The sequence below is a fragment of the Thermobia domestica genome, chromosome 5, assembly GCF_964235325.1.
Source record: "Thermobia domestica chromosome 5, izTheDome1.hap1.1, whole genome shotgun sequence".
Taxonomy (NCBI): domain Eukaryota; kingdom Metazoa; phylum Arthropoda; class Insecta; order Zygentoma; family Lepismatidae; genus Thermobia; species Thermobia domestica.
The window spans coordinates 97,059,506-97,083,780 of record NC_137458.1 but is presented as its reverse complement, the minus strand read 5'-3'; the positions used below and the strand labels follow the sequence as shown (position 1 = coordinate 97,083,780).

General features: G+C 36.1%; 1 protein-coding gene and 1 long non-coding RNA gene across 2 annotated transcripts in view; one reads left to right on the top strand and one right to left on the bottom strand.

The window, feature by feature from the left end:
* Bub3 (mitotic checkpoint protein Bub3) overlaps positions 1–13,959 on the top strand; it is a 98,767-nt gene extending 84,808 nt beyond the window's left edge. The window contains exon 9 of the mRNA XM_081758872.1: positions 7,007–13,959. Within this exon, the coding sequence (XP_081614998.1) occupies positions 7,007–7,025 (19 nt within the window). The 3' untranslated portion in view covers positions 7,026–13,959. The remainder of the gene's footprint in view (positions 1–7,006) is intronic.
* Positions 1–24,275, bottom strand: part of LOC145686025 (uncharacterized) — a 71,059-nt gene that overhangs the window by 29,450 nt on the left and 17,334 nt on the right. The gene's annotated exons all lie outside the window — the stretch shown is intronic.

The window sequence follows — 24,275 nt, the reverse complement described above, 5'->3', positions numbered from 1 at the left end:
CTCACAATACAGCAGCAATGTTATAAAGTATTTGAATGTGATTTCATAATCTATTTGCTTTTCTTACAAATATTCAGTTTATTTAGGTAGGAAAACCGTACCCGAAAGAAAAATCGAAGCTGATACGTAATAAGGTGAAATATAATTTTATTCTGCGTTAACTTAAGAGTCTCTGGAGAAGAGTTCTAAACCTCCCATCCCCTTTCGTATGACCTCAGACAGCCGTAATTTTATTTCCATTAGTTTATTTTTATTATAAAGAAATAGCGATAAAAAAAGATAACTGGTTGACAGAATGAGTTATATACTACTATATTCTTCTATTTTCAATTGCAAAAATTGATTCTGTTTAAAGCATCACATTAATTCATGGAAATTAGACAATACCTAACACTGCACATTCAAATCTTATTTTGAACGTCAGTTCTTCCGCTCTACTGCCTCCGCTTGCCCTTCTGTAGTACACACAGAGAAGCCCATCACGCTCGGATCGCTGTTGTAAACGCAGTGTGATGATGGAATAGATATATGCAAGGAGGAAAACAATTGGATAGTCTATTTAAAATTTAAAAGAAACTTCTGGGGACCTCAGTATTGCAAGAAAGAATATAAAAGAAACGACACAATAATATAGTACTCCAAATATTATTAGATATCTTAAGGAATAATGAACAACATACAATAATATACATTCACGTGTTTTTGTGAATTGCATTAGATGACGACGCTGTCCTGGTGCTCCCCAGGCAGCGGCTTTTGGGACTTTCTTTTCTTATTGTCTTCATTTTGTTTGTATGGGATGTAACTGGTATCGGCAGCCACACCTAGCTGACGATTATGTGGCATCGTAAACTTGCAGGACTCCAAGAGGTTGTGATATTAGGTGGCAGCACATACTTGGCATATCACAATGAGGTAGATTTATGTCTTATTTACGGTGGCCCAGTCCCACCTAAGTCATCCACACGCCCTAGCTTCATTACCGCTCTTGTCGGGAGTTGTTTACTGGTTATTCACAGCTAATCTGTAAGGTCGTTCCACTATCCACCACAAGTGGAACCCCAACATACCTACTGAACTAGACTCCCTTACAGTGCAGTGTATTTGTTATTATTATTATTATTATTATTATTATTATTATTATTATTATTATTATTATTATTATTATTATTATTATTATTAATAATAATAATAATAATCGTCATGGTCGTCATCATCGTCACTTTTGGATCTAAAATCACAAAAGGGGCCAAGGCAACAAGCAGTAAGGAGGAGAGTGGCGTGAATATGCAGGATTCACGAGGGGACGCCAGGTAAACTAGGTTGGGAGCCAGTGTGTTAAAGAAATTGGCAACCGGTAATTCATTTTTGTTTTCTAAGTTGTAAATTTGATACAAACGTTTTCAATTGAATATTTAACGCGAAAGACCAATGCTAGCTACTGTTAATAGCAAATGATCTTAAAATAGTAAGAGAAGGTTGAATGATAAATACTCCCTGCCATCTTATCATCTTTATGATTGAGAAATAAGAACTACTATGCGGTTATAAGTAAAATTAATTTATCTCCTGCGAAAATAGTATCGTAGAAAATCAATTAATAAAGAAATTATATGGAAAAACTAAGCGAGTGAAAAAGATGTTCTGACAAAATTTCCATTAAATTGACCTACGCTCGAAGCCTGTTCTGCGTGGATCCAAGAGACTGTTCGCTATGGATAACCCATAAATACGTACTGCATCATCTGCTAATAAAGCAAAACTATTTTCTTCTCTGGCTCTCCCCCGATGATCCAGTGGCTAGCGTTTGTGCCTTTGGTGCACGAGGCTTCGAATTCGATTCCTGGTGGGAGGGCATAAAAAGATAATTTTACACTCATTTTCTTTCATTAGTCTCTTTTTACCTAAAGGACATAGGATATAAATGTAGGACGTTAAACTAAACTATTTTGTATGAGACGTAAGGCAGTAAATGCAAATTAATGTAATGAGACACGTTTAGAATATTAAAAAAGTTCTTTCTGAGTCAAAAAGTCTAAATGTATAGAATTCGATTGACACTTTCGATATTTAATATGTTTCTCCGTGGCCACTTCTCAAATAAATTGTTAAGATAAGAAATATGGTGGGTAATTAAAATGGTTTTAATGATTTTCATGGACAAACAAAAGTTGAGCTGTGCTTCTATCTTAATAGATACTTCGAAGTAGAAAACAAAAAGAATTAAAAATAAAATTAAGTAAATAATCGTCAGCCCCAAACGAATTGTTATAGAAGTTAAAAACAGAGCCCGTTTACATAACTCTGATTACAAAGGATTTGTCCACTGTCTTTTTCATCGCAAACCAAGAATACCTTTCCATCTAGATTGAAAGCAAATAAACGAAGAAAATGTGCTTAAGAAAAGACTGCGATTACGAAGGATGAACATTGATTAGAAGAACTTGTTATAGGATCGCACCTTCAGAGGATGCGTTGTTTTCATAAACGGCAAGAACGGGAAACATCATATCTTAGTTACACATTTAGATAGTTTTAAAAGAGCAACAAAAAAGAAAGAAGGAAAGTAAAAGTATGAAACTTACTTATAAGTGTTAAAGGATGTTCAAGCAGGCAAAAATATGTTTAGTGTGCCTTATATTGATAACAACTGTGAGATTTCATAATCTAATAAATAACAAAGTTCTGATATTTTTAATACCAGATTGTCTAAAAAAAATATTGATTCTTTTGCGGGCAAAATGGTTTTAGTGTCCCAAATCTCAAGCTACTTGACTCGCAGCGGGTCAGGCATAACGTTATTTTACAGCTAACACTTGAAGTTATTTGTGTGAAAAAAAGTGTTGAAATTCTTAGAATCGGACCAGTGTGACCACCGCTAGTACTTTCGTACTAGATCTAGTTTACAATATTTTAGTGTTCTAGTACGTTCATCAACAAATCTAGTACATTTCTCCTCCTCTTCTTTTCTCATAAATACATTTGGGGGAGAAAAAGGGATATCATGAAAATTTGGCAATGGACGAAAATTTCACTGTTCCTGGTAACTTTTTTTTTTTTTTTTTTTTTGACAATGGTATTTACAAGTGCGGATGTGGGACATAGGTGCCGTCCGGTCGCCTCTTCCAATTAATAAATGACCACAGTAAACAATATTAATCTCTTTCCAGCCTTAGAGAAAAGTGGATGTAAACAAACCCACCTAACTACCAGTGGATCGATGACCAGTGATTGGTTGTTCGTCTCACTCCACTAATATCCTACCGCAATATAATCCCTACTAAAATAATAATTTCAAATGAAAATGTCTGAATTTATCCCGTATTTTGTGATAATAAACGCTATATATATATAATATTTGACAACAGATGTAGCTTTATTTCAACCTCACCCGTCCTTGGACATATAATATTTACTGCGCATGTGTATGCGTTCGTGCTCCGACCCCACTCATTTGAAATTGCAGAGAGTTCCATGGCGAAAAAGCGTTACAATAATCCACCTTCCTCTCGTGTTATAAAACACAAAAGAGAACAACAGGAACAGAGGCAATCTCGTTTATATAACGATTTAAGAAAATATGTATTTCCAACATAACAGTAGTCAGTGTCAGTGCGTTAATTATATACGAACCAACAGAGCCTTACACTTTGGAAATTATGCGATGACAATAAGCTAGCAAACGATCTTGGTATTCACGTCTCTCGCTGCCGAAGCACGTGTGAGCCGCGGAGTAATACATTTCGCATTGTTTACATCTACTTTGTTCTAAGGCGGGAAAGACTTTACATACTTGGTGATCAGTTTAAACAGTAGGCTATTAAGGAATTAAAACTCGAATTTTTTCAAAAAGTTCATTTTATGATATTTCTTGTTTTCTCCCAACATCCTGTATATTTGTCATACTTGTGTTACTTTAGTGGTTTTACAGTGAGTTCTAATACAACCATTAAGCAGGAAATCCGCTATGATTTTTAGTTTGGGAGTGTCAAAATTCGGAGGGTATAAATGGTTTGGACGATTTGTATCGAATTTTGACTAAAAAATTTAAAGTTGGGGGTTCTTTCAAGAATGTGGTCGTCCCTCCCTCATCCACAGAGGAGGGCGAGCTGCCGGAAACCTTCTAATAAGATATTAATATTAATATTGTAGAATGTCGTAAATAGGGTGAAACGGGGAGATAAAATTTTAGTACTTTTCCCCCCACATCTAGTACTTTTTTTCTGAATAGGTTAGTACGAGATATGTTTGCTGGGTGGTCACACTGAATCGGACCTAAAGTTTTCACCATAAAGATGAGCGAACTCTCTGCGAAATTGGGCAATGTTCAAAATACTCCTTACAGTGGGCGACCGATCACAGAAAAGTGAATGATATTCTGGAATAGTCGAACAAAACCAGATGTAAGCAATCATGACATCACCAATGACCTAAACATCTATCAACAAACAGTCTTTGAAGAAAGTTGGATACAAGAAGAAACTTGACATGATAGATCATCTGGTCTCAAAAACATTCACTTGATCGAATTTCCATCTGCGAATATTTACTGAAACGTAACGAACTCGAATCATTTCTGAAGCAGTTAATCACGAGTTATGAAAAGTTGGTAACCTATGAAAACAATGCGGAAAAAAAAAAGAGTGTGGTCGAAACTAAGAGAAGCTGCCTCTGCAGTCTGTGGCAAAGCTTCACTGATGCCCAGAAGGTTTATACTGCGCGTTTACTGAAATTGAAAGGACATTGTGCATCACGAACTGCTCCTGTTGACCTAGACTCAGGCCTCTGCTGTCGATAATTAGTTGATGCACTTAGAAATTCAAAAGAAACGGCCAGAATTGGTCAACAGAAAGGATATCGTATACCACGTTGACGACGCCAGACGGCATACATCTTCAACTACTCGTCAGAACTTGCAAAAACTTGGCTGGGAGGTTTTAATGCATCTATTGTATATTTCAGACCCTGCATCGTCAGATTACCGTTTCTTTCTGTCTGCAGAACTTTCTGAATGGTATCAAATTAATTTCAAAGAAGTCTATGAAGACCTTGTTTCACAATTTTTTATTATAAACCACATAAATTCTTTGGTGTTTCCGATAAAATACAGAAGTTATCGAACAAAATGGTAGGTGTACATGTGTGGTTTCATAATGGTATTTTCAAATCACAGTAAATGCATTCTCAATTGTAACCTCCAAAGTCGCAATACCCTTTAGACAACCGTATATATATGTATATGTGCTAATAACAACCAGGCGCCGATTTACATAAGTCACACGATCACATGCCTACTCGTTATCCAAAAAGAAGTGGAATTGTTTAAACATATAAGGGAATTGCTTAAAATGTACTGTACTTTCTAAGTATTGTGTAATAATGTTGTTACTATCTTTTGCTGACCACAATAAAAATGACTGTGTGTGTGTGTGTGTGTGTGTGTGTGTGTGTGTGTGTGTGTGTGTGTGTGTGTGTGTGTGTGTGTGTGTGTGTGTGTGTGTGTGTGTGTGTGTGTGTGTTGCATTAGTTCAATATTCGCTTGTGAATTATTCCTTGAAAGCGGATAGGTACAGAAAGTCAATTACAAGAGCATTGATCTTAATTTTGTTTCTTTCAGTTGACATGTCATCATTATCGTTCGGTGTATTTTAGACACTTAACGGATTGTCATGACCCAAAGACAAAATTCCAGAAGAAAATATGACTAGAGCATACAAAATTAAAACCCATAACTCCGGTAAATTAATCTATTGTTTTGTCTTTATCCCCTTAGTTATGTTTTATCTTTGTGACGTCTAACCATTTGCCTTTATTCTGATGATGAGTAAAGTTGAATACTTGAAAATACGTTGACTAGTAGTAATTACTTGACTTGTAAAGTAAAAATCATAATCTGGCCCATATTTACGCACGGGCTACATGGCCCCGGACTAAAGCGTCAAATTTCCAAGAGTAACGTATTTTAAAAAATTGGAGATTGAAGTATAGTATGCAGTAAAAATATACTGTCCATGAGAGAGGAATGTAAGGGAGATCTTACTGAAAGAAGTATTGGTACCACAACTTCACTGAGTTTCTTGTTACGACGCTACTGGCGCCAGAAAGAGATAAGGCGTTTTTGCTTGCTCTGAGTGCGAACTAATAACGAAGGGAGGAGGAGATTTTCTTGGACATATAGACGTAGAGGGCAGGGCGTCAAAATATTAAATATGATCCTGTTGGTAACAATAATCTCACCATTTTTCGTAAAATCTTTGAATACGAAGTCTGGGCAAGAAGAAACAAGCAAATAAATATCTTTTATAACGTCCCTCTATGCTCTGAGGCTAAGTGAGATGGTGGTGGTGATAAGATCGAAATGGTGGAACGAAGGAAGTGGGAGGAAACGGAAGAACCCCGAGAAAACTCATACATATAGTGTTTCTGAGGCAAATATTAGTACAGGTAGATTCATGTCTGTAAAAGCACTTGGCACTACATAGTGATTACTTTCGATCGCCAAACAATAGTTATAAGAGAAAAGAGAACTTTAGTTAAACGCAACTATAGAGCTGGACGTATCGTTTGGCACTATTTCTTTTTTAATGTTGCTTTTTATTTCGTTTATTTGTCCATACTGACATTTCTTTTAATTTTTTGTGAAAAATGACGAAATATTGTAAGTGTCCTTGACATCCTCAATCATTATCCAATACATTTTCTAGTCATAGTAGAAATCGAAGATGCCGTTATTAGTGAGAAAAGATACATTAGTGTATGCACCTATTACCCAAGGAACTGAATTGTATTTCACCGTTTTGTTTATATTTATTATTATTATTATTATTATTATTATTATTATTATTATTATTATTATTATTATTATTATTATTATTATTATTATTATTATTATTGTCTAGTTTCGGGAAGCTTACAAATAAAGACACCTTTTTCTTCATTATAATAGTGTCGTTATGTTTAAAAGTAAACACTACAGTCTTTATAGAATACTTTGTTTTCTTTACAGGTTTGATTCATCTCGTTAGTGTAGAAACATCATGTTTTGTAAAAGAAGAGGACAGTTTGAATAAAGTTTATGAGCATAGAAAGTTGCATCAAAGCTTAAAGTCAACCTTTAGTTCGACATTAAGTATGCATATGTGTTTCAAGAAACTTCGTTTATCATCCTACGCATGGATAAAGTCATTCGAAATCATCAATTAACGTGCAATATTTTGAAGACAGTATTGTCATAAAAGTTCAAATTTTGCATTGATTACATGTGCATATTTGTAAATAGGTTTGTGACGTTTATTGAGAATAAATTATTCTTATTTCATTCGTGGAGAATGTTTAGTCTCAGTGTAATGAAGTCTTGATTTTGGGTTTTATTGCAGTAGCGGAGGGGTTATTTATCAAAACTGTTAGTCTTGTAATACTAATGTGAAACTTTTCAAAAATCAAACCTTTTACATTGTCCATAACACAAAATCAGGACAAATTATTTGAATCAGCATTAGTATTTAGAAATGGCTTTTACTATTATTCTAGTGTTTCTACTTCCTATTAGTTTACGATTTGAAAAAACATATTACAAGATTAGTAGTTTTGATAAATAGACCCCTGCGAACATTTAAAATATGAAAGCGGACCAAGTAGAAAAGAGTTATTTTTTTAATGTAAGTCTTTCAGTCATATATTATTTAAATGTAAGGAAAGGGCAATAATAGTAATAATGATTTAGTAATATTATTCTCTAAAATCAATTTCATACGTTCAAAATTTATTTTATCCAACTACTTTGTATTATTCTATATAATGCCACATAGATTGTCCCTATTATTTAAGTCACAAATTAGTCAAATATATGTAAAGCAGCAGTTGTTTACCAGTAATATTTCAAAATGTATTACCTTTCTATATTGACACACAACAAATCAGGATGAAACAGAATCAGGCAATGTGAGAAAAATAATATTATCTGTGTTCAAACTATGGTTCAATAAATATTTAAAAAAAAAAATCTGAAAACAAACTAGATCAGCAAGAAAAAAATAGTTGTTTGGTTTGTGTATGTTTCAATTGAAATGGAATAACTCATTAACGTAGTCTGTTTTTACCAAGGATGTTATAAAATAGAGGATCTGCCCATACGTATCTTCATTCTATGAACTCAATGAAGCCAGAAACCAACCAAGCATCGTCTGAGCCGGCACGTTTGATTGGCTGCTTTCGTTTCCGCCATGATTGTTGGCTCGAAACATTACGATCTTAGTGGCGCGGAGTGGCCGGAGTAGGTGTGGCAAAACTGTGACGTATGGCTTCAAGATTTTGTTCTATGGGCAGATTCTCTGGGCAGATAGCATCCTTGGTTCTTACATTCCATTAGAAGCAGGTGAATATTTTTCAGTAGTCAAGCAAAGGTATTTGTATACAATTTCATGACAGTCCCATATTTTATTTATGTCTTCTTGTAAACTCTCCTCAACAACAAACGGTTAAGTTACATGTCAGAAACACTTTTAGAACCTTCTTTTAAGATAGTTATGGGTACATCAGGGGTGTAGCCAGCCGGTTTGTGTAGGGGGGGCCAGCTACAATGTACAAATCCAAAAAAATGTGTTGCTGCTAGTCTGCAAAACTAAAAACACTATTTTAGCTTCTTCTTCTTCTTCTTCTTCTTATTATTATTATTATTATTATTATTATTATTATTATTATTATTATTATTATTATTATCCGTAAATTATATTCAATATAGTTTTTATTATGCTTAATCAAGAACTACTGCCCGAGACCAAACGCTATACTTTTGTGCTTGACTATAAAGATAACCAAGAAAGTTCTGTCCCTTTTCGTGGAGGTCTGTGTTCAATTGGACCTCACATCGTGAGTTGAATGCGAGTGGAGATAAGGCGAAAGTCAGTTGTTGTTGTCGGTATATCCAACATACTACCTGGTTGTGGCAATTCAGACACACCGTGAACTTGCGTAAAGACAGAGGGAACATGGGACTTCCACAGAGCGTCATATAAGCATGTATGCTGAACGAGTTCAAATCGAGGTCAAACGCCGCTGTAGCGGGACAGAACATATGCCAGGCCTTTGGTGAGGGTGTCGTGATGACGCGGACATTGCAGCGATGGTTTAACAAGTTTAAGGACGATGACGAAACACCCGAAAACACCACGTGCCAGAAGACCAACACATGTACAAAGAGGAACTGGGACTACAATTCAGTGTGTGGAGAAACCATTCGGCAGCACATCCATCAACTTGTGAAGCACTACAAGTTGGGTCGATGGGTCTCTCATATTTTGACTCCGGGCCAGAATGCAACGGGGCAGTCGCCTGTGTTTATTTACTGTTTCGGAGCCATTTCTGGACAGGGCGTTAACATGTGATAAAAAGTGTGTCCTATACGAAGCTCCACGGCGGAAGAGGGAGATCCCATTAGTATCCCATGAACCGATTTCAAAACAACCGAAACCAGCACTGTACCAGAAGAAGGTCCTTCTGTGTGTTTGGTGCATCGTGCATCGGGAACTGCTACCAGCTGGTCAGAGTATCAATGCAACTGTGTAATGTCAGCAGTTGAGCTGTGCTCAACAAAAACTCAAAACTCTGGAACCATCACTTCTGAATTGCAAATGTGTCCTCGTTTACGGGACAACGCTAAGTCCCACGTGGCTAGGATGACTCAGGACACCATTTTTCGCCTTGGGTGGGAAACAATGTTGCAACCACTATATTCCCCGCGTATTGCACCGTCTGATTATCATCTGTTCCATTCTTTGGACAATCACATTAGAGGACGCCATTTCAAATCCCTAGAAAAAGTCCAAAATGCACCTGATACTATCTTCGTTTCACGGCCCACCACGTTCTACTGCGATGGATTCCATGGCCTTCCAGAACGTTTTCAGAAGGTCGTCGATGCTGATGGGGACTATTTTTCATCTTCCAGGTTAGGTGACATATCGATGTTCGAAGGTGGTGGGTGAAAAAGCAACAAAACGTTTCTTGGTTACCTTTATATTTAAATTTAAGACCTTGTATACAGAACCTATCTACACAAGATTGATTTTCTTTGAGATTTCACTTAATTTCTTTACGGTTTCCTGACAAATTACTTATTTATTATTCGTGACTAAAAAAAAAAATAATTATTTTATTACACTGGGTAGAAATGAAAGAGAGAGCGAATGAAATCCAAATTGAATAAAAGCATTGTTTCTCACCAAATTTTCCATCCTCTATGTCTTTTAAAACACTTGTTAAAGCATATAAAAATATACTGTAGTTACAAATCAGTTTAGTACTTTGTTTTATGGCTGTATTTGTAGTACCTTGTTAAAACGTTTGTCTTCAAACTGTCAAATATAAATCGCAGTAAATTGTGTAATCTGCTGTTACAAAAAGTATCCTATTTTTCGATCGGTATAAGGAAGAGATAGTATACTATTTTTCGATCGGTATGGAAAAACAATATTTCTCCATACTATTTTACCATAAATTATTAATTGTCAATAAAGTTTGTTACTTTTAAATGAATGAAGCGAGATAATTTTACTATGATGTTTTAAAAGTTGGTCATTTGGGGGGCCAGGAAACCATTTAGGGGGGCCCGGCCTCCATGCCCCCCCCTTGGCTACACCCCTGGGGTACATTGACATTATTACTATTTTGATTATTGGTTTTCTTCTCTAATTGTTAAAGCTTACTTATTTGCGTGGTTAATATATTTCCCTGCCTGTAATTAACTGCAACTGAATACCGTTCGAGACGATATACATCCATAAACTCGCATAAAATTGTGAAAATGTGCACCACCTCAGTTTCACTCGTGTGCATCCACTAGAGTGTATTCTGAAAATATTTTGCCAGCCAAAGTTGAATGTTTCCTGCAGATCCACTACTGTGTGAAAACGTATCAAATGTAAAGCGGATTTGAGATGTTCTCATTACGAAAATGCCAAAAAGATAGAAGTCGACTAATGTCGAATGGCCTTTGAAGACTAGATTCGCAAGGCGACTTTAACCTTTAAACATGCACATATTCCAAGCGTGCCACGGCTTTCTGTGGTATCTGCCCTGTGGAATTAATCTGCCGAAACTTTATTTTTCATCGCCTATGAATGTGACAAGAAACCCTGTAGCAGTAACAGATTCCGATCGCTCCTCCGTTCCTTCAAACAAGTGAGAAAAGTTTGATGGCTAGATATTGGAGCTTGCACACACTAACTTTCTGTCTGTAAAGAATCACTTCGTGTAGGGTGTGGGAGATTGTCTTCTGACTGTATTGTTCGTGTTAGGGATATTGACAAACCCATTCAAAGTAAACCACGTCTCGTTCTTTAGTACCAATCGTTTATCTGTTCTCCATATAATGTATCTCCCTGAACATTTGTAATACTGAATACGACGGGCTTGGCTAGGTATTACTGCACGATAGGAATCATGCCGGGAAACAAATACAATTTCCGTCTGATAGCAATGTGCGCAGAGCCCACAGACATACATTTTTTCTAGAGAAAGATCATCACTTAAAATAGAGTGATTGTGGCGTGAATATTGTTCTCTTTTCAGCACTGTAGTTGGATGATCTTTTCTTGATTAGTCAGCCACAATTTCTGTGGCCATAAATTTGTCTTAGACCCGTTGATACTCGATTTCGATGATTAGGTGTCTCCGTATACTTCCGTTCAAATGTTTTTCGATCATGTTTACTTATGACTGTGGCTCTACATGTAGCCTGTTATTCCAGCATGAAGACTTTGTATAACAAACCAAGGCATTACTTGTTTACCTTCAAAGACAGAAATCTACTTACAAGTAAACCTTACGTTTGGGTGAATCGAGTTGCTGACGGAGACACATATGAGAAAGTAGTACTAAATGTGGTCAGTATTTCAGTGAAGTTATAGGTGCGAAGCTCCAGGGGTTTAGGAGATACAGCTACCAGAACATCACATGGAAGTACAGAATAGTCTTCATACAGTTGGACGTAAAAGCTCTATAAGACCTCTTGTAGCGACAAATGGTGAATAGCAAATATAGGGATACATATTAGGACTAGGGAGAAGTCATATAGTAAGGGTATACCTGACGGCGGCCATCTTGAAATCCGCCATTTTGAATTAAGGTTAAGTTTTTAAAATAGGAATAGGGTCATGTGATACATGATTTAAGGCGCAAATTTAATCAGAAGAACAATGGTGACGTTAATTTTGATTTACGGGCAATTGGTAAAAAGTTATAGGGAAATTAAATATTGTTGCAGCATATGTATTAGTCCTTTACCCCACCTTGTAAATTTTGTGTTAATGATAATAATTAAATAAAAAGCAGGTGGATAAATATTAGGTCTATGGTAAGAGTTGCCTTGATGGCGTCCATGTTCAAATCCGCCATTTTGAATCAGACAAAGTTTTAAATAGCGAACGAGAAATAGATGTGAACAGGAAACAAGAAAAACAACGAAATGGCGTGCAAGGACAGCATCAAACAACAACATTGTAACGCCAACATTCTATTTTTGATTAACTTCTAGCCCGAAGTCATCTATTGCATTACTCTATTCCCATTTAATTTTGTGCTGAATAATGATAAAGCAAAAATGGTTATACCGTTGGATTTATGACAAATTTGCTATTAATAAGATGTCACTGTTATGCGTTTTGTTTAAAACTTTTGTCTGATTCAAAATGGCGGATTTGAACATGGCCGCCATCAAGGCAACTCTTACCATAAACCTAATATTTATCCACCTGCTTTTTATTTAATTATTATCATTAACACAAAATTTACAAGGTGGGGTAAAGGACTAATACATATGCTGCAACAATATTTAATTTCCCTGTAACTTTTTACCAATTGCGCGTAAATCAAAATTAACGTCACCATTGTTCTTCTGATTAAATTCGAGTCTTAAATCATGTATCACATGACCCTATTCCTATTTTAAAAACTTAACCTTAATTCAAAATGGCGGATTTCAAGATGGCCGCCGTCAGATATACCCTTACTATATGACTTCCCCCTAGTCCTAATATGTACCCATATATTTGTTATTCATCTTTTGTCGTTACAAGAGGTCTTATAGAGCTTTTACCTCCAACTGTATGAAGACTATTCTGTACTTCCATGTAATGTTCTGGTAGCTATATCTCCTAAACCCCTGGAGCTTCGCACCTATAACTTCACTGAAATACTGACCACATTTAGTACTACTTTCTCATATGTGTCTCCGTCAGCAACTCGATTCACCCAAACGTAAGGTTTACTTGTTAGTATTACCATAGGTTGTGTGACTTTCTGAACGTGCTCTATTGAGGTTGTTGGTTCAACAATATATTGAATAGTGAAATAAATTGTTTTCCTTGACATAACCTAGTAATTTATGTACACCATAGCAAAAATATCCAAAGTAATAGTAAGAGTATGACGTAATAATTTGACATTTACATAATGAGTTTAATATAAATTGTATTTTAATTTATTGTAAACAATTAACTATATTTATGTAAGCGTAATTTGTATTGTAATTATGTTAATGTTTTCTGACATGTCCTATACCAAGATGCAATTTACACATGCATTTGGTACATTGAACGCAGTAAATACGATACAATGAGACTCCTGTATATATATAAAAAATAGAGCTATAACGTTGTACAAAATGTGGTTGAAATTGTACAAGTTTCTTGTCATGAATGGCATATACTTAGGCATTTTATTCTTGTGACCTCGTATTCTATGTATTTGTGTATATTTGGAAGTGATGTTATTTGGTGATTTTCTTGTAGAACTTTGTTTGTGGAAGTGTTGAAAATAAATTATAATGTATTCAGAAGGACTAATTAACGAACGTGTACAAATGTAATAATAACAAATGAATTTTTGCGAGTATTGTATACTTATGATAAATGAAGTGTATTTTGCAGCAAATCAATAAGGAAATAAAGTATTTTTTATGTCTATGGATGTTTTTATTTTATCTGTAGTTTTTGAGGATTTATTAGATATGAAAATATGTTGTAGTTACATGCCTGCTTTCCTACTGTGCCCAGAGAACAAGTACTTACATTATTTTTCTATTATCTTTGTAAACCAAGACCTCTTGGTCAACTTTTATCTTACAGATGTAGGTATGTTACCTTCACTTGATTTCTGTGAAGAGCATAGAACATCCCTTTCGGCAGCAAAATCAAATTATTCCAAAATATAAGTTAATTGATTAATTAATTCATACTTTTGGTCTAAACAGTTAAGAATCTTCATTCGCGGAAATGTATAAAAAACTATTCGGAGATATCAAAATGTAGGTATTTTGGTTAATTCTATTTCATTCTGAGATCTTGAAATTTGGATTCTCTTAATCCTTTGTGAACTCATCCATCGATAACTAAAACTGTCTGAGTTAGAAAGGCGTGTTCGGTCTCATTACCCTCCACCAGCATCGCTTAAGGAACTGGAGCATGTTTTGGAGGAACACTAGTACAAGATTCCACACACCACGATTCAGGAGCTGTATGCGTCCATTCCACGTCGGATCCAAGCTATTCTGGACGCAAAAGGAGGCCCCACACCACGATTGAGGAACTGTATGCGTCCATTCCACGTCGGATCCAAGCTATTCTGGACGCAAAAGGAGGCCCCACACCATACTAGGTATGATTTTCACACTTTTGCAAACGTTTTAGATTTTTTGTCCAACCCCTGTATATATATATATATATATATATATATATATATATATATATATATATATATATATAGTATGGCGCTAAATTCGTTATACAAAAGCAGAGGAGTGATTCCTGAGAGTAAAACAAACAAAAAAGTTCCAATAAACATAGGGCGTAAACCCCATCGTTTACGTGTTATAGACCCATTGAATGTTTTCAAAAACTGAAGTTGATGGAATGCTCAATACCATATGTAACAACTTTGTTCATTACTGAGAATATATTTCAAGTATGTGGGAAAAGAAATATGTTCGTTACTATCGGAACATAAGTTGATAAGTTCATTCTTAAGCTGATCTCAGCAAAAAGTGTTAGGAAAGGTGGATATCAAGTCATTCCGTTTACCGTATGGAAGAATTTGTTGATATATACTAAATTTTCTATAATTTATTAGTTATAAAATGACCAGATTTTTGTATTTTTCAAATCTTTCATCTGCACAATTATTGAGCGAAGAATCTAATATTAATAAAATTGAGTTTGTCTTTGTGTCTGTGTGGGGCCTGGGAATCAGACGAGTGAACCGAGTTATCAAAATTTGGTCACGGGTACCTTGATGTTGGAGACACATAGGGAGAAAATATATATACTAATGTTCTTCAAGGATACGTTATAACAATTTAACATTTTATAGAGTATTACGTGTATATGGAGTGGTTAGCGGTAGCGCGGTAAACCGGTTGAATGCCGGTGACCGATTACTAACATCTCGGAGGTTCCACCGTAACTAAAACGTATGGTAGAAACCACACAGTTTGTGTTCGTGGCAAAGCGTGAGCACACACTATTCCGCTTAAGACAATTTTCATCAAGAATCTTGCCTTGTACGGAGTTATGAATCGTTTCTCTCCCTCTCTTTTCGCCCAGCCAGACGGGACTGTAAGCAGTTAACATCCCGTATTTAATCTCGGATAATCCTATCATAGATTCGCTGGTATGAAGTAATGCTGAAAGAAAAAACGTATCGAAGTCGTAGCTCAGATATTTTATTGTCTTTACCTGGATTTTACCCAGTATCTATTCTACTGTAGGGGAAGTCAATGAAGAGAGAAATTTCCGAATAGTAGAGTTTATTACAATGATAGGATAGTATACAGAACGAGTACAAGAGAGAAAACATAATGGGATAAACACTAGATTATTACAAGCGTCATGACTATTTAGTCTAACAGCGTTAAAGTCTATCATTTACTCTTTGACTATTCCAAACGACTGTTTCATAGTATGCCCGCGCGTCAACTATTCCTCTAACTTGTTCAAAATCGCGAAAAAGAGTAAATATAAAAGAGAGAAGAAACAGAAAACAAGTAGAAAGAAGCCAAAGCGATTCAAACTAGACCGAAGAGACATAGTAGTCTGTCTGACCCAGGCTATGTGAAGGGCGAGGCCGTCTGCCGATTCTAAGTTCGAAACCTACATGTTACAGAAAAACTGAGCGCAGAGGTTAAGTCCACACATACCTAACTGGTATCGGAGGCTATTTCAAGCACGTCTATTCGTCTTGGAAGTTATGAAGAACTGATGACCGGAACTCATCAAGGCCGTTTCCGACTCCTTATATAGACCTGTTCAAGGTCAAGGAAGCAGTGGTGAGAGGTGGAAGGAGGAGCTCTGACGCAGAACAGCGGAGGAGAGGAAAGGAAGGAAAGGCTACAAAGAAGAGTGGGATGAGGGAGTTGGGGGACGTTTCGAGCAAGCTACACTAGCGCCTTGTTTCCATCTGGTGGGTAAATGGCTAATCCTTGTTTGTAACCATTGTGTTACACAAAGTAAGGTTTATTTTAATTATTTATGCATAATTTCCTCAGCCCTGAAGCCCTTCTGTCGGCTTCAGGCGGCTGGAGGCCTATGCTAACCAGGCTAACAGAAGTAAATAAATCGTTTCCCGATACAGTCCTCCACGTTCCCCACAAGGAGCGCGGATTTCACAATTCAAGAATCGAAAGCCGGCCACAGGCTTACGCGCCTTATGTAACAAGAGGGAGCTCGAAAGATGGTTTAAAATAAAAAGAAATAGCGGTCTGTTCCTGTCACTTAAAAATCCAGCTTAAAATTAAGATAGGCAGCCCTGTAATCGTAGACAGAACAGCAAATATCTTTTCGCAGGTACTACTACACAGTGAGAGTCTTTGGACTTTAACTTCTCACGTAGCTGTTTCTCCTACGCTTATATAGGTTGATGCAAGTTAAATGGATGCAGCAGAAGAATAATGTTCAAGGTTTCGCGAGACGCTTTGCTTTCTGTCTTTTATATGGAAGCATTAAAAGAAACTCAGAATAAATTATAGGAAGTTTTAAGTTCAGAATCTTTAAATTACAAAATTTTAAGTTAGTAATTTAGGCTTAATTGCTTAATACATATAAAATTCTAAAGGGTAGACGCTATCTACCCTGTCTCCCCACAAGCCTCGCCACTGCGTTCTTGTACTGATTCATGAAAGGAAACAGACTTTCGGACTGGACGATATCAACCCACAAGTACATACGTTAACCAACAGAGAACCAGAATGGTGAGAGTCGGGATTCGAACCATGGGTTATTAGCATTTTGTTAACACCGTGTTCGTAATACATTCCCGCTTCCGAATCAGCTGACTGTTCCTGTAATGATTACCCAGTATCACGGATAGCAGTTCGGGGGACATTGGGTTAAATATACATAAGCTCACTCCATATCTTCCGAGAAGGAAAATAATAATTCGTAGCACTGCAGAAGCTGTAAACATAACAAACAATATGCATGCACAATACTTAGCCTGTAACACAAAATATTATTGCGTAACATGCACACTTTTACACTCTCATATTGTGATACCACTTGGAATGATAATTAACACTCACTGAATATATATTTGATATAGGCCCTATATATTTTAAACTTTCGATCATCATTACCACTCACATTATAATAACAAAAATATTTTTTTCTGGATGTAATGATTAGGCCCCTTCTCGTATTCGCGACGGAGACGCGAAAGTTCCGTACGCGTAATTACGGTTGCAAAAGTTGGTTGACCGAAAAACATTAGCACTGTTGACAGTAAGAAAACTTAATCATCGGAGGTAGGAAATTTATGCTTCATTGCCTTAACTGGTTTCTCCTTGCACGTTGTTTTCCACCATCCATTGGACAAGTGCACCTTCAATGAAAGGATAATTCTTCTTTTATTCACTACTTGCATGATTTCCTTGGAAATACACTTTAACCTAATTTGTGAGTAGAAAATAACGCGGTAATGAGTTGAAGCATTTTAGAATTTTTTTTTTAAAAAAAAGCTTTTTTCGTGATATACCTATGCGTTACACTACAATCACAGAATTATAATCTTGGATGGGATGCATGGTAAAGTTGTCCGTCTTCAATCGCATCAGAAATCTCACTCTTCGCGCCTTGTGTGAGCGCTACTCTCTTCTCACACAATGGATGCGTAGGAATACACTTCTTAATAAGAAAATATTTCTTGTACAACATTCAGTTTCTAACCCTCGCACTACAAACGGGGGGGGGGGTATTTTGTACCCACCACATTATGTTTCTTTACTATTTTGATTATTACTTTAAAATTGTGGAAAAATAAGTTATTATCAAGCATGTTTAGCTAAAGCATATAACTTGCGTTGGTGAAAATTGAGCGTTAGTTTGTCTCATAAATTTGTTGTTTTATGTTGGTGGGAACAAAGTACCCCCCCCCCCTCCGTTGGTAGTAGGCGTGACTCATATTTAGAACTGTCATGTACAGATGGCAGTATAATAAATAGCCGGTTTCCGCATTTTCTGAATTTGGCGGTCAGTCTTATCGCGTGTACTGTTCACTTAGTCGCTGTTGATTGTTGTGAGAGTTTCTGTATGTTGTTAGAAGTAATTATTTAGCTTCTAAGATTTTTTTGGGCAAAATGGCTTCTAAAAAGTTACAGAGACATGAAATAGAAGAAGAATTGAGGAAGCTATAATCTGATTCTTCACCAGAGTATGATCGTAATGGTTCCGTAGTGAACGAAGACGAAGATTTCATCCTGGATCGTAAAGATATCGGTGGAGAAAGTTCAGACACTGAGTGCTTCAGTGACTTTGATGACACGTTGTGTGACGAGTATAGAAAAGACCGTTTACATGGTGGCATACTCATTGCTAAATCTGGCCGGACATACCTGTCTGAGCCTCCACGTCAAACGAGACGTGTGGGTCAAAATATTGTGAGAGAACGTCAGGGTCTAAGAACTGACGGTAAAGTGCAGACAGTTCGTGAATCATTCATTTTTTTTTCAAAGAACATTCTTATTATAATTGTTCAGCATACGAACGAGGAAGCAAGAAGACTGCTCATTCCTGAAACGAATGAAAAAGAGATATTTGCATACATAGGTCTTCTCATTCACATGGGAGCAAATGGTATTACCCGATTTGATGTAGCTGATTTGTGGTCTAGTGCCTCTGGGAGATTTCTTTATATAGCTACTATGAGCAGAGACAGATTTCAGCAGCTATGCAGAATTATTCGATTTGACGACAGGAATACTAGAGAGGTTCGAAGAGCAAATGACAAATTTGCTTCTATTCGCGAAGTGTTCGACGCTATGAACGAAATGTTTCCGCATTATTTCTCTCCTGGTATGCACACAGTTATTGATGAAATGTTATCTCTGTTTAGGGGCAAGTGTTCTTTCAAAATATTTATGAAAGATAAACCAGGAAAATACGGCATCCTTATTCGTATGCTTACTGATTCAGAGGCAAGGTATATTCTAAATATGGAGCCCTATGCTGGAAAGAACTGCGAACAATCAAATTCTGTAAAACGCTTAGTTGCTCCAATAAACAACTCGGGGCGGAACGTTACAACAGACCGCTACTACACATCAGTAGACTTGGCCGAATAATTGTGGAACAACCACGGCCTAACCCTCGTGGGAAACGCTTCGGTCTAATAGAAAACACATTCCTCAAGAATTGAAGACAGTAAACTGTAGGGAGCTCTATTCCAGTAAGTTTGCTTTCACGGATCCATCTACTGGAAATCCTCCAGTAACATTACAGTCATACAATCCACGCGAGAAACCAAAAGAGGTGCTTCTTTTCTTGTCTACCCAACATTCAGATGCAACAATTGCCTCTGTTAGTGATCCCAAGAAGAAATCCGTGATCAATCTTTATTACAATGAAACGAAGGGAGGTGTGGATGTAATTGACCAAATGGTAAGGTAATATTGAGCAAAACGTTCAACTAGAAGATGGCCTATGTCCATATTCTACACGTTGGTCGATATAGCAGGAGTGAATGGTTTCACTATATTTCGTCTCAATTTTCCATTTTGGTATGAGAAGAAATCCAACAAGAGACGTCTGTACCTTCAAGAGCTTGCGAAGGAACTCACAATGTCATCCATTGAAGAGAGATCAAATAATGCTACAGGTCTTCAGAAAAGGGTAATTATTGTCATGGAGGAAACCTTAGATCGGAAGGTGGCACAAGTTGCTCAAAGCAAGGAAGTGTGTGGTGGTAGGGGAAGGTGCCATATGTGCGCTCGAGAAGCACCTACGAAGAAGATGGAGTACAACAAAGTCAACAAAACAACAATTATTTGTAGTCTGTGTAAAACACACTTGTGGAAAGCGCAGTAAGAAAACAGTGATCTGTGACAACTGTGAACAAAACACGCAATCTGAAGACAGTGATGTGTAGAACCGTAAGGAAAACTCGCAATCGAAAAACAGCTATACAATAAGTATATACTACTTTAGAATGTTTATTATGCCACATATTTCTTGCTTGTTTTTTTCACAGTTATGAAGTATTTATGTACTATGTGTTTGGTAATTGTGTATTACGAATGTAAGTCCAAAAATTGACAGTGATGTGTAGAACCGTGAGGAAAACTCGCAATCGAAAAACAGGTATACAATAAGTATATACTACTTTAGAATGTTTATTATGCCACATATATCTTGCTTGTTTTTTCACAGTTATGAAGTATTTATGTACTATGTGTTTAGTAATTGTGTATTACGAATGTAAGTCCAAAAATAGACAGTGATGTGTAGAACCGTGGGGAAAACTCGCAGTCGAAAAACAGCTATACAATAAGTATATACTACTTTAGAATGTTTATTATGCCACATATTTCTTGCTTGTTTTTTCACAGTTATGAAGTATTTATGTACTATGTGTTTAGTAATTGTGTATTACGAATGTAAGTCCAAAAATAGACAGTGATGTGTAGAACCGTGGGGAAAACTCGCAGTCGAAAAACAGCTATACAATAAGTATATACTACTTTAGAATGTTTATTATGCCACATATATCTTGCTTGTTTTTTCACAGTTATGAAGTATTTATGTACTATGTGTTTAGTAATTGTGTATTACGAATGTAAGTCCAAAAATATAGATGTTATTCAAGTCTGTAGTGAGATAAACTAAATCTTGAAATGTGGGCACAAAATAACCCCCCTTGGTATTCCGCGTTACAAAAAATATATTCTTAGTGCGAGGGTTAAGCAGTTGCTCTTCTCGTAAGCAGTAATAATTTCTTTCTTGGAGTGTTAAGAGTATAATGATTATATTGGCATAAACATTAAAATGAATAATGACTGATAATTATAAAATATACAAATTATGAAATATAGTTCGTTGCTTCGCAGTTCAGCTTTACAGAGATGAGTGGAGGCGTCACATTGTTCTGAATTCTCCCAAATAAGGCTGCGCGAAGAGGGGTGTGGGCGACAAACATACACACATACACATAAACACTTGGAAGAGAGAAACTTCGCAGTTTTGCGTTTCCAAGAATTCCGTCTTGATGAACACTGATTCCAAAAATTATCAGCATATATGAGGGTTGTTCAAAATTTATATAATAATATCATTATATCACACATTCAGTAAAATAATAATAATAATAAATGAAGACAGAAACTGAAAAAATAGGATATTCGCTTGGTCACCATATCAGGATCAAGCGTATATAACGTATCATACGCATCACAATAACAACAATTTATTTTTAAGAATATTTTACCGATATATATATAGTGTTGGGAAGTACCTAGGTACAAAACGCATACCTAAGGCCTAGGCATACAAGGCATACAAAACGCGTACCTAGGAACATTTAGTATTTAATACCTGCACCTAGGTACGATTTTCCTATACCTAGTACCTATTTTTAGGTACATCTGTAGTGTATCAAGTGAAATCGAAACTTCACTCCTTCACACATTTGGAATTCTGTTCTCCTCTTGCAAGCTCTATCATGAATGGCTTGGAGAGTTGCTTCGTGTCAGTGATTGACATAAGTTCTTCCTCAAGCAAGGCGTACGTTCACGCAACTTGCACTATCCCGAAGTTCAAACTAAAATGGATCGAATCTAATCCCGAAAAGCTCAACATGTGCAAGCAATTATTATTTAGCAAAGTTACAAAGTTGTCAGAACTTAAAACCAGTGATTTAGGAGCAATATCAGAGCCTTCCGACTGCGATTCTGATGACTTGTTTGATTTTCTGAATCAGAAGCTTTCCTCAGAAAAGCTTTCATCGTCAGGTAATACAGCCAAAATGCAAGTACAGTCCTTTTTGGAAGACAAAAGCAAAGATTGTCAGCATTGCATTCGTTCCCAATTCAGTAGGGGAGCATATGTAGGAAAAAGGACTTCCGTGGCAGGTTTAGTGTAGACATGTTAGTGATAGATTTATTTGGTCAAAACGTTGTCTGTATGAATAATTTTCATTGTGGCACTTCATATTCTGATGCAAGTAGGGTTGGTGACGTCATCAAGATGGCCGCTAATTAAAACTGTAGCTCCGTTAGTTTATGTCCGATTTTGATGAAACAGCTCGTTTGAAAGACATTGCTGAGACGTGTAGAAATGGTTATGTACATTTTTGACGTAAAACCAATAGTTTTCGAGATAAGTGACAAAATGTATTTTTGGCGCCATTTTCCTGGTTTCATATACATTTCGTTGATGAACAATTCGTTTTCATCTGACTTTCATGTACTGGACTTCATATAAAAGCTAATACTAAGAAAAAAGAGGTTATTTGAAATTTTGTTGTAAAATCCATTGTTTTCGAGCAAAGAAATAGATTTTGTAAATTTTTAAACAATATATTTGTAACCATTACAATTATAATTCTATCCATTAACTCGAAGAATGACATGTTTTGTCATGAAAATTATATATACAAGTATATGTGGACATTAGTGTTTTAATTATTGTTATCATGATATTTTGTTGAAAACTTTCCTTAAGGCCATTTCTGCATAATTTTGGAAGAAACCGTTTCTATGCGAAATTGTCTTCCATGTTGGAGACTATATTTTCATGTATCGTATGTGAGTAATCACAAAGTTCTTCGCCTCCTTTGCACTCGCACATTTCAGTACATGGTAGATTGTATGAGAAACATTTACATGGTGGATTACACCTAGTCTTTCGGCATCTACTCAGTTCCAAAATAGAATCTGGAACACATAACATTTCACAGCGAATAAAATAAAAATAAGCGCAATTAGTAAAAATAAACGCAAAATTTACAAATTTGAAATATGGTGCTATGTAGTATTTACTGTGGAACATCCCATCATTGAGATCACATTTGAAAAATTCGGAAAAGGAAGGATAAGATTATGATTGAAAGAACGGATTTATACCACGTTTCTCAATTTTTAGTCTCAAAGCAGTGAACTAGTTTGACGTCTTTGTTATTTTCTACAGTAAGACTGTCGATTAAAGAGACTAAAGCATGATTGAAACCACAACTGTGCTCTTATAATATAAATTTGCTCAGGGGGCATTTGGGAAGTACAGAAACAAACGACCTCATTGAGTGTTCAAAGAAATGGAAAGTTTCCAATTCTGAATAGAAATTCTGCTTGGTTTCGAAAGTAGGGGGATTTAACGTGGTTCGTGACTCAAATCCATTTGTTTTCACATCCATTTTCTTACGTGTTTCTTCTACATTTTGACAATTCTTCTACTGTAATAATCCAGTACTACACATGGCTGGGTCTGTAGTTAATACTAATTAATTGAATTTTTAGAAGAAAGAAAGATTTTGATAGCGTGGTATGGCTGCAGTGATAATGACTGTCTCTCTTTTCTTATCTCCGACATTTGTCTGGCCTTTTCCCATACCCATTATGTTTTTGCTTTTTTTATTGACCTATCTCATGAATATGACTGTTCCCCTTTATAATCTTATTTATATTCTCTGAAAACAAGGCATCTCCTCTAAAATACCTACGCATTATATACAAACTTCTGATCCAACGTACCTTATACATTCACCTTGATTCCCAACTCACTTCCGGACGTACCACACCTCAACACTCTATATTATCTCTTTTTTCTACGCAATCTCTTTCAAACAAGTAACAACGTTCATATTCTATTTTATTCTGATGATTTAAACTTCTAAACTACTATTTCCCCCTTCTCACTATTCCCTCAACTTTTTTGTACACTAACTAAAGTTTTTTTAACTATGTTCTGAACATGGCTTACGTATCAATTGGCAAAATACGTCCTTTCTGTACTTTACCAGTA